Source organism: Bombina bombina, chromosome 1, assembly GCF_027579735.1.
Source record: "Bombina bombina isolate aBomBom1 chromosome 1, aBomBom1.pri, whole genome shotgun sequence".
NCBI classification, from domain to species: domain Eukaryota; kingdom Metazoa; phylum Chordata; class Amphibia; order Anura; family Bombinatoridae; genus Bombina; species Bombina bombina.
Window position 1 is genome coordinate 1,167,382,419 of NC_069499.1, and position 12,449 is coordinate 1,167,394,867.

At 41.7% G+C, this 12,449-nt stretch overlaps 1 protein-coding gene across 1 annotated transcript in view; it reads right to left on the bottom strand.

Annotated features, from left to right (window-relative positions):
- Positions 1–12,449, bottom strand: part of PLEKHM1 (pleckstrin homology and RUN domain containing M1) — a 212,207-nt gene that overhangs the window by 58,848 nt on the left and 140,910 nt on the right. Inside the window, exon 8 of the mRNA XM_053699611.1 lies at positions 6,182–6,327. Within this exon, the coding sequence (XP_053555586.1) occupies positions 6,182–6,327 (146 nt within the window). The remainder of the gene's footprint in view (positions 1–6,181; positions 6,328–12,449) is intronic.

Sequence of the window (12,449 nt, forward strand, 5' to 3'; positions counted from 1 at the left end):
TCAGAGAAATTAGATTTGGATGTTTGAAAGGACCCTGAATCAGAAGGTCCTGTCTCAGAGGCAGAGACCATGGTGGACAGGACGACATGTCCACTAGATCTGCATACCAGGTCCTGCGTGGCCACGCAGGCGCTATTAGAATCATTGATGCTCTCTCCTGTTTGATCCTGGCAATCAATCGAGGAAGCATCGGGAAGGGTGGAAACACATAAGCCATGTTGAAGACCCAAGGTGCTGTCAGAGCATCTATCAGTACCGCTCCCGGGTCCCTGGACCTGGATCCGTAACAAGGAAGCTTGGCGTTCTGGCGAGACGCCATGAGATCCAGATCTAGTTTGCCCCAATGATGAAGCAGTTGGGCAAACACCTCCGGATGAAGTTCCCACTCCCCCGGATGAAAAGTCTGGCGACTTAGAAAATCCGCCTCCCAGTTCTCCACGCCTGGGATGTGGATCGCTGACAGGTGGCAAGAGTGAGACTCTGCCCAGCGAATTATCTTTGAGACTTCCATCATCGCTAGGGAACTCCTTGTTCCTCCTTGATGGTTGATGTAAGCCACAGTCGTGATGTTGTCCGACTGAAACCTGATGAACCTCAGAGTTGCTATCTGAGGCCAAGCCAGAAGAGCATTGAGAACTGCTCTTAATTCCAGAATGTTTATTGGAAGGAGTCTCTCCTCCTGAGTCCATGATCCCTGAGCCTTCAGGGAATTTCAGACTGCGCCCCAACCTAGAAGGCTGGCGTCTGTTGTTACAATCATCCAATCTGGCCTGCGGAAGGGCATCCCCTTGGACAGATGTGGCCGAGAAAGCCACCATAGAAGAGAATCTCTGGTCTCTTGATCCAGATTTAGCAGAGGGGACAAATCTGAGTAATCCCCATTCCAATGACTTAGCATGCACAATTGCAGCGGTCTGAGATGCAGGCGCGCAAAAGGTACTGTGTCCATTGCCGCTACCATTAAGCCGATTACCTCCATGCACTGAGCCACTGACGGGTGTTGAATGGAATGAAGGACACGGCAAGCATTTAGAAGTTTTGATAACCTGTCCTCCGTCAGGTAAATTTTCATTTCTACAGAATCTATAAGAGTCCCTAAGAAGGGAACTCTTGTGAGTGGCAATAGAGAACTCTTTTCTACGTTCACCTTCCACCCATGCGACCTTAGAAATGCCAGAACTAACTCTGTATGAGACTTGGCAGTTTGGAAACTTGACGCTTGTATTAGAATGTCGTCTAGGTACGGAGCTACCGCTATGCCTCGCGGTCTTAGTACCGCCAGAAGAGAGCCCAGAACCTTTGTAAAGATTCTTGGAGCCGTAGCTAACCCGAAGGGAAGAGCTACAAACTGGTAATGCCTGTTTAGGAAGGCAAACCTTAGATACCGGTAATGATCCTTGTGAATCGGTATGTGAAGGTAGGCATCCTTTAAATCCACTGTGGTCATGTACTGACCCTCTTGGATCATGGGTAGGATAGTTCGAATAGTTTCCATTTTGAACGATGGAACTCTTAGGAATTTGTTTAGGATCTTTAAGTCCAAGATTGGTCTGAAGGTTCCCTCTTTTTTGGGAACCACAAACAGATTTGAATAAAACCCTTGTCCGTGTTCCGACCGCGGAACTGGGTGGATCACTCCCATTAGTAAGAGGTCTTGTACACAGCGTAGAAACGCTTCTTTCTTTATCTGGTTTGCTGACAACCTTGAAAGATGAAATCTCCCTTGTGGAGGAGAAGCTTTGAAGTCCAGAAGATATCCCTGAGATATGATCTCCAACGCCCAGGGATCCTGGACATCTCTTGCCCAAGCCTGGGCGAAGAGAGAAAGTCTGCCCCCCACTAGATCCGTTTCCGGATCGGGGGCCCTCACTTCATGCTGTCTTAGGGGCAGCAGCAGGTTTTCTGGCCTGCTTGCCCTTGTTCCAGGACTGGTTAGGTTTCCAGCCCTGTCTGTAGCGAGCAACAGTTCCTTCCTGTCTTGGAGCGGAGGAAGTTGATGCTGCTCCTGCCTTGAAGTTACGAAAGGCACGAAAATTAGACTGTTTAGCCCTTGGTTTGGCCCTGTCTTGAGGCAGGGCATGGCCCTTACCTCCAGTAATGTCAGCGATAATTTCTTTCAAACCGGGCCCGAATAATGTCTGCCCTTTGAAAGGAATATTAAGCAATTTAGATTTAGAAGTCACATCAGCTGACCAGGATTTAAGCCACAACGCTCTACGTGCTTGAATGGCGAATCCGGAGTTTTTAGCCGTAAGTTTGGTTAAGTGTACTACGGCATCAGAAATAAATGAATTAGCTAGCTTAAGGACTTTAAGCTTGTTTATAATCTCATCCAATGGAGCTGTGCTAAGGGTCTCTTCCAGAGACTCAAACCAGAATGCCGCCGCAGCCGTGACAGGCGCAATGCATGCAAGGGGTTGTAATATAAAACCTTGCTGAACAAACATTTTCTTAAGGTAACCCTCTAACTTTTTATCCATTGGATCTGAAAAAGCACAGCTATCCTCCACCGGGATAGTGGTGCGCTTAGCCAAAGTAGAAACTGCTCCCTCCACCTTAGGGACCGTCTGCCATAAGTCCCGTATGGTGGCGTCTATTGGAAACATTTTTCTAAATATAGGAGGGGGAGAAAAAGGCACACCGGGTCTATCCCACTCCTTGTTAACAATTTCTGTAAGCCTTTTAGGTATAGGAAAAACGTCAGTACACGCCGGTACCGCAAAATATTTATCCAGCCTACATACTTTCTCTGGAATTGCAACCGTGTTACAATCATTCAGAGCCGCTAATACCTCCCCTAGTAATACACGGAGGTTCTCAAGCTTAAATTTAAAATTTGAAATGTCTGAGTCCAGTTTACTTTGATCAGATCCTTCACCCACAGAATGAAGCTCTCCGTCCTCATGTTCTGCAAATTGTGACGCAGTATCAGACATGGCTCTATTATTATTATCAGCGCACTCTGTTCTTACCCCAGAGTGATCGCGTTTACCCCTAAATTCTGGCAATTTAGATAGTACTTCAGTCATAACATTAGCCATGTCTTGCAAAGTGATTTGTATGGGCCGCCCTGATGTACTTGGCGCCACAATATCACGCACCTCCTGAGCGGGAGGCGAAGGTACTGACACGTGAGGAGAGTTAGTCGGCATAACTTCCCCCTCGTTGTCTGGTGATAATTTCTTTACATGTAAAGATTGACTTTTATTTAAAGTAACATCAATGCAATTAGTACACAAATTTCTATTGGGCTCCACATTGGCCTTTAAACATAGTGAACAAAGAGATTCATCTGTGTCAGACATGTTTAAACAGACTAGCAATGAGACTAGCAAGCTTGGAAATACTTTTCTAAATAAATTTACAAGCAATATAAAAAACGCTACTGTGCCTTTAAGAAGCACAAAAAAACTGTCACAGTTGAAATAACAATGAACCAAAATAGTTATAGCAACCAATTTTTCACAGTAAATGTATTAAGTTAGCAAAGGATTGCACCCACCAGCAAATGGATGATTAACCCCTTAATACCCAAAAACGGATAACAAATTAATAATTAACGTTTTTATCACAGTCAAAACACACTGTCACAGGTCTACTGTGAGTGATTACCTCCCTCAAAACTAGTTTTGGAGACCCCTGGGCTCTGTAGAGACGTCCTGGATCATGGAGGAAGAAATAGGAAGACTGTGACTAAATTTTTACTGTGCAATAAAGCGCTAAAATAGGCCCCTCTCACTCATATTACAACAGTGGGGAAGCTCAGTAAACTGTTTTTATTCAGAAACAAACGACAGCCATATGGTAAAAATCATGCCCATAAAGTTTTATCACCAAGTACCTCAGAAAAAACGATTAACATGCCAGTAAACGTTTTAAAAATGAAAATTATGAAGTGTTATTAATAAGCCTGCTGCTAGTCGCTTTCACTGCAGTGCAGGCTCAAATATTACTTTAATATAGACAGTATTTTCTTAGTGAAATTCCATTCCCCAGAAATACCTCAGAGTATACATACATACATATCAGCCTGATACCAGTCGCTACTACTGCATTTAAGGCTGCACTTACATTACATCGGTATTAGCAGTATTTTCTCAGTCAATTCAATTCCTTAGAAAATAATTTACTGCACATATCTCCTTGCAGGTGGGCCCTGCCTGCTATTCCCTGTTCTGAAGTTACCTCACTCCTCAGAATGGCCGAGAACAGCAAGTGGATCTTAGTTACGACCGCTAAGATCATAGACAAACTCAGGTAGATTCTTCTTCTAATGCTGCCTGAGAAGAAACAACACACTCCGGTGCCGTTTAAAATAACAAACTTTTGATTGAAGAAATAAAAACTAAGTTTAACACACCACAGTCCTCTCACACGTCCTATCTATTAGTTAGGTGCAAGAGAATGACTGGGTATGACGTAGAGGGGAGGAGCTATATAGCAGCTCTGCTTGGGTGATCCTCTTGCACTTCCTGTTAGGGAGGAGATATAATCCCATAAGTAATGGATGACCCGTGGACTGACTACACTTAACAGGAGAAAACTATCCAAACGGAATAGCAAAGAAAAAGGCAAGTGCCCAGTGATAAGCTGAAAAGGAGTGTGAAAACAAAAACAGGTCCTGAGATTCAACTGACGAAGCAGTACTGGAAACCTCTAAAATCGTCAAAACATCTCTCAGAAGTAAACGCAGGCGTGCCAATTTAAATCTAAAATGCTAAGCCCTCCGCAGTCGGAGGACCCAAGTCAGCAGACTCTGACTCTGGAGGTTCTTCCTCTGAAGCCTCAGAGGGAACCGCAACCCCAGAGGACTGATCGGACACCAATTGTCCTTGGGCAGAAGAGCCGGATTAAACCCTCGCTTGCGCGTAGCAGGAATAGGTAACCTTGCTAAGGCCGTAGAGATGGCCATGCGGAACTGCGTAGAAACCTCTGGTGAAAACAAACCCCTTACAGGCAGAGGATTGGAACTTGGAAAAACTGCATATGTAGGAACAGAATCAAGGGAACACACCTCACTGGACGAAGAGTCCTTAGAGGCAGATGACTCAGTAGTCTCTAACCTCTCAACATTGGCTGATGAGAACACTCTATTGCGGCATACGGAACATAATTGAGAGGGCTGGATTACCCGGGCCTCCTCACAATATACACAGGTATCGTAATTCTGTATCGGAGGGATCTCCCTCTAAATTATCGGAATCCTCCATAACTCGTCTATATCAAATTAGAGAAAGGAAAAACAACTGGCATCTTATACCCCAATGGCTGGGGCACTCACCACCTCCTATGACCCAGACATATAGAGAATCTCCTCTCTGCAGACACCTGGTCAGGAATCAGAAGCGGTGAAAAAAAACGTGACCATTCCCGGTCACATGGTGCTCATGCAGGACTTGCCCCTGCTAAAGAAAAAGTGCGCCAGCATAATATGAAGAAAACTGCGCATCACTCAAAATGAAAATAACCTGTTCGTTCCGTACTGTTCAATAATCCCCCTCAGGAGATATTAACCCTTGATTTCATAAAGATAAAGGAGTCCCACTGTGACCCTGTCTTCTATCGTTAACATGTGTGTAAAATAATTAAACAATCTTACCGGAATCTATGCCGTGGAACAGTGACACGGGCCTTCAAGTTTGACAGATTGTAGCAGTGCTTCTGACATGGACTTGAGTGAAAAAAGCAGGCAGCGAAACTCGTCAACGCCGATTGCTTAAGGAGCTGTTAATATGAGTTTGGATGGATTCGCAGAAAGACTCTCCCTGCATCTCCAGACTCTTAGTTTCGTCAATGCTCTCACTGAGAGGCTGACAAGACTACTTAAAACTCCAGTCCCATTGCGAAGGGTACTACCCTCTATAAGGAACTACTCTGAAATCTTCTGACACTTATTTGTCAACCTCCTGTGACAAAAGGCAAAGAATGACTGGGGGATGAGAGAAGTGGGGGAGGTATTTAAGCCTTTGGCTGGGGTGTCTTTGCCTCCTCTTGGTGGCTAGGTTCTGTATTTCCCACAAGTAAGGAATGAAGCCGTGGACTCTCCTCATATTAAAAAGGAAATAAAGAACTTTTCTTAAGGGAAGTAAAAACTGCCTAAATTGGGGAAGATCCTGTCTAGAACAGGAATTTTACTTTCACCAATGTATTCAAATAGCCTTGTGCTCTCCAGCTTACTTACTGGTCGTTTACTGAGGTCCCAGTTGTGTATTATCCTGGAAGGGATGATAGACTCTTCATCCTTGTGACACAGCTCACAGTAATACAATCCTGAATAGCCACAAAGTTTGGCTTTCCCAAAATGAAATCCAATCTGTTTAGAACAACCTAACAAGTAAAAAAGAGAAACAAAGTGCTGAAAAAAATGCAAAAAAATATAAAATCACTATGTTTTATCCTATGTATATTTCCAGCATCTATTAGTATAACCAAATACCCCCTTTTATTGTTTTCTAAATCACAGATGCACATAAAATGAGTTTCAGAGTTCATTCACATGGCCATGCATGCCTGGTGTAAGGGCAGAATCCAATTAAAAACAAACGATAGCAGTGTAACTGGGCAGCACACAGTAGAAAGTTACAGGAAAGTATTTACAATGTGGAGTTAAAGTGATGGTAAACTCTGTGTCCCATCCTGCTCTTAGCTAATTTTATGTGTCCCATTAACCTCACATATAAACTTTCACTTTATAAAGTGTACTAGAAATATCTAGCAATTTTACCTTATGTTTTGCATGATTATGAGCCCCCTCCAGCCCCCACAGTCGCATACATTTTTTATTTCAGGCGCATCCAATTAGTAGGTGAGTCGCTAGACAGGCTTATTTCTATGTACACTGTACACGCATGCGCATTAGGGCTCATTTCTTCCTGCAGCTCGCCCAATCAGGAGCATTTGATTTTGTCACTCTGTTCACTTGGCATACGTCACTGACAGCCTTGTGCATGCACTATTTATTTATTTTTTTCAATTTTTATTTATATCCAACAGTGCAAACATATACAAGACATGTTATTCTACCATACAAGGTAGGAGTAAAACATAAGTATATTGAACAGGATACAAAGTAAGATATTCAAGGATCCAACAAGGCCTTATCCATACAATAATCATATACTGATTCAGATCCTGATTATGACCTGTTAACATTTTTCCTAAATGTCTACACCGTTGGGGTTTTTCTTTTTATTTATTTGTGAAACATTTTTCTCGAAAAGTTATGAGTCCCATAGATTCAACATGTTATTATTATAAAACATTATATTCTATGCTTGTCCGTGAACATAGGGTTAACAACATTTAGACATCCTAAGGGAACTACAGTACAGGACAGGAAGGGAATTAACTTGGAATAATAAAGAATCCATAGGACTACTCATGGATTATGTAATTTACCAAACCAGATAAGGTAAATAATGACAGCACTATGCTATAATATAAGAGTTACTAAGAAAAAATTAGGGTTACAGTATAGTTCTCGGTATTAACATCTGGTAGTTCATAACATATAAGCTGTAATATTCAGAATTTTAAACTCAACTTATAGGTGGTACCAATAAAGGAACAAGAGTTACTATTAGAAGAATAAGAGATTAATTAAAGGTGCGGTATAAGCAAGATAAACCGCTTATTTCGTCCACCCTAACTAGGGGGCACATTATAAGGGATGGGGGGGGTGGCTAAATATGTTCAATAGCATGAACTAAAAGCCATGCGTCTATGCAACACATGGTAAACATATAATAAGAATAGAGTGCTGACATTAAAAAATATGTACATCTAAAGAACAAGGCTTTAAACCTAAGATCACTCATGTGTAGGGTCAAGCTAGATTTTGTGGAATTATTAAGAGGGACTACATAAAGCTGTATTTGTTGCAAAGATAATATCTGTATGGGCATTGCACTCAAGCTTGGTCGTAAAACAATAAGAGATATAATGGTTCACCCCAACCGCTGGAGACCTCTTACGGGCCTTAAACATCTAATGTGGTATTATGATACTGGGGGAACAAAGCTAATAACATAAAAAATGAAAATTATACTTGTGGTGTGCTACAATGTAAACCTCAACATGTATATATAAGTGCCATTGGATAAAGAATGAACTCACCTTGAATGTATTGACTACAAATTAAAATATTAAAGACTAACGGCTTGGCTTTAATTAGATAGGAGTGAGATAAAAGCATTTAGTGTTATTTATGCGTACATCTGGCTACATGCCAAATGTAATGCCGACAATTGGATAAAGCAAGTATCCCTAAATAGGGACAACCTGAAGATATATTATATTACCATACCTATTTCCACACTGATAAGTGTAATATAGCCTGGCCTGTACTAGCACAAGGAAAAATATAGATGTAGCTATGCTGTTTTAAAGAGAAAGAAAATTATATTTCTTCTTTTCTCATATATCTCACCTACTGGGTATGGGCCCTATACCCAGCAATAGTGTATCTAATCTACTAGCAGGCATCTATGATTAAAGGAGAGGAAAATATAGTAAACTTCATGGGTTTTAAACAATAGTAAATGATAGTATACCACAAACAACACCAAGCTATTTAAGGGGCACAGATAGGTAAATACAGTTACCCCAGTGGCATATTGGGGACAAAAAAATTATGGTGACAAGCCTTATCTAAAACTCCTCCACATTTCTATAACTAGGACATTATAAATAGTGTGATGGACACTCTCCATGTAGGATGTAAATATCAAGTGAGAGAAAAGCAATCTATAATAAATACCAGATGCCAATTCCAGATGTCCAAGGAGTATTTCTAAAGTTTCCATTGATGCCTTAAGTCAATGCTTATCAAACATACTTGTAGGAACAATTGACCAAGGCAGTTAAATCACATAAATTTGCCGTATAGCTAAGGTTATAACTGAGCTTTGACTCCCCTCTAGTGGCTGTAAATGGCCATTACATCTTCTACCAGGAAACTTTATTGTGAGTCTAACACGCAACACAGATATAGATAGCATACCTATAAGCCGATTAAACAGTGCAGTTGTAAAGTGTATAACATAAAATCAAACAGTTGGGCATAATTAGGCACATCCTATAACACATATCCTTATTTATAAAGAAACAACCAAGATCAAAATGACTAACCCGTACTAGCTAGGGAACTAATGCATCCAACATTGCCGCTATCATAAAAAGTTCCCAGTATGGAGAGATATCTGCCACTTAAATATTTTAACTTTGCTCACTTTGAACATGTTTAATGATAAGAACATAAAGCTTAATGCAGGTCACTTGGAGTATATGTACATTTCAGAGTATGTGACAAAATATAGAAATATACACATAACCAACTTATCCATCTGTATCAAGTCTTATTGTAGCTATACTGCCCAGAAAGACCTGTAAATCATATGTCATCCCAGCTCCAAGCCACCTTAATAGAGAAGAGGAGCTGGTACTGGGTATATGAACATGGTGGTCTGCCATGTCTCAACATTCAGTTTAGCCTACCCCAGCTCTAATGTCCTCAAAGATCTCGATATTAATGCAGCTAGCTTGAGAGAAGTTAATGAACAGTTTTCTCAGGAGGCAGTTGTTCCCATACAGGATGGAAGGAGAAACAGAATAACGGCCAAACAATAGTATGCCCCCATCCTCTGGGAATTTGTATTGCTCAGACATCAAGTATAGCCGACAAACCCATACACTGGTGGCAGATAATCCGATGTGAGAGATGTTTCTCCAGTAGTTAGAGACCGTCTGCGAGTTAATTTGAGGGTAGGTAGAGATCAAAGCATGCTTTTTACTTTTGATAGGTTTCTTCTTGCTGTCTTTCTGCTCCGACTGAGATCCAAAGCTCTTCGTGACTAAAGTGGCTGGCTTTGAGGTAGGATACAGGATTCTGTAATTTGGCTGGTCAGATAAGCTAAATTGCTCCCTGCAAGCTGGCTGTGAATCATCTAGGAGTTGAAGGTATGTGAGAGGGGCTGTAGTGCCCAGGTTTCCTTGACACACAGGCTGAGCTTTCGCTGTCCCCCTCTCCTCTAAATAGTTGCCCATTACATTCGCCCCTTGCTCAGTAGGAGAGGTTACCATCTCTGTGACAATTTCTGAGATAGTTGCGGTCTTGCTAGTAACAGTTCCATCTTGCTGTTGTGTCGCACTATAGCTAGTTCCCCAGGCTGCCGCCAGTGCTCTTTCAAGCTTTGAGAAGTGCGCCATAAGTGTATCGCCGAACGCTTCCATAAGATTACATTCTTTAGGCTCCATTATGTAGATGCGTGATGTAGTCACCACTGTATAGATAGATGGCTAACGTGTCAGTGTAGTCTCTCTATCTAATATTGGTAATGTGTTACTGCTTTGTAACCCGGTTTTCCAGGGGGGATTGCGTGTAGTAGCCGTCTCTCCACAAATCATATACAACGTTAGAGACCAAGTAGGCTAGATTACATTGAGGAGGCCTAAGTTGAGAAAAATGGCGACTTCCACTTTGCGTAGCAAACCAGGTTTTCCTGCAGACTTCTTAAATTAAGCCTTGATATTTCTGTAGTATACAGGAATCTGGTGTGGGCTTAGGCGACCATTCAGTTGAGATAAGATAAAGTCAGTTTCTGAATTGACATGTACATTTGCTATGCAGAGTCAGGACGTAGGTTATAGACGTGATCCCCAAAGCACCATCATGAATCATTGCCAATCAAAGGATTATTTGAGATCATAGGCATATTGGAGCTTAATTGAAGCCTGAATATAGCAATTAATTCCCAATAATAGGTTTTGGGTTCAGGAGCTCAGGATGAACACGTCTTGCCTCCTCTGCTGCTGGCTCCGCCCCCTCGTGCATGCACTATTTTTAATCCCTGTTGGGAGCGCGCAGAGGCTCTGACGTGTAGAGCAGATGGGACCGCAATACACGTCACTTCAGTGCTTTGTGAAAACTCAAAGGGGGCGGAGCAAACATGCCTTATGTGAACATTTGGGGGCGAAAAACTAAGCAGAAATTATAATTTTTTTCTTCTGCAGTTACAATATTTAATGTGGAAACATTCAATATATGCAGTGTTTACCATCACTTTAACAAGCAGATATATGCAAATGAATCAGTGTTTGAATGTAGTTGCCTCACAAAACACAAAAACATAATTTATGTAAAAACTTACCTGATAAATTCATTTCTTTCATTTTGGCAAGAGTCCATGAGTTAGTGACGTATGGGCTATACAATCCTACCAGGAGCGGCAAAGTTTCCCAAACCTCAAAATACCTATAAATACACCCCTCCCCACACCCACAATTCAGTTTAACGAATAGCCAAGTAGTGGGGTGATAAAATAAGGAGTAAAAAAGCATACAAAAAGAGGAACTGGAAATATAATTGTGCTTTTATTAAAAAATCATAACCACCATAAAAAGGAGGGCCTCATTGGACTCTTGCCAATATGAAAGAAACAAAATTTATGCTTACCTGATAAATTTATTTCTCTTGTGGTGTATCCAGTCCACGGGTTCATCCATTACTTGTGGGATATTCTCCTTCCCAACAGGAAGCTGCAAGAGGACACCCACAGCAGAGCTGTCTATATAGCTCCTCCCCTAACTGCCACCCCTAGTCATTCGACCGAAGACAAGCAAGAAAAAAGGAGAAACTATAGGGTGCAGTGGTGACTGTAGTTTAAAAATAAAAAACACCTGCCTTAAAATGACAGGGCGGGCCGTGGGCTGGATACACCACAAGAGAAATAAATTTATCAGGTAAGCATAAATTTTGTTTTCTCTTGTAAAGGTGTATCCAGTCCACAGGTTCATCCATTACTTGCTTTAGGACACGGATGAAGGGAGGGACAAGGCAGGCCCTTAAAAACGGAAGGCACCACCAAAAATAGCCTCCGAAGAAGCAAAAGTATTGAATTTGTAGAATTTAGAAAAAGTATGCAGCCAAGACCAAGTCGCCGCCTTACAAATCTGTTCAACAGAGGCCTCATTTTTAAAAGCCCATGTGGAAGCTACCGCTCTAGTGGAATGAGCTGTAATTCTTTCAGGAGGCTGCTGGCCAGCAGTCTCATAAGCTAAGCGTATTATACTTCTTAGCCAAAAAGAAAGAGAAGTTGCCGAAGCCTTTTGGCCTCTCCTCTGTCCAGAGTAGACAACAAACAAAGCAGATGTTTGACGAAAATCCTTCGTAGCTTGTAAATAAAACTTTAAAGCACGAACCACATCAAGATTGTGTAAAATACGTTCCTTCTTTGAGGAAGGAATAGGACATAATGAAGGAACAACAATCTTCTGATTGATGTTCTTATTAGATACTACCTTAGGAAGAAACCCAGGTTTGGTACGCAAAACTACCTTATCTGCATGGAAAATCAGATAAGGGGAATCACACTGTAAAGCAGATAACTCCGAAACTCTTCGAGCCAAGGAGATAGCTACTAGAAAAAGAACTTTCCAAGATAAAAGTTTAA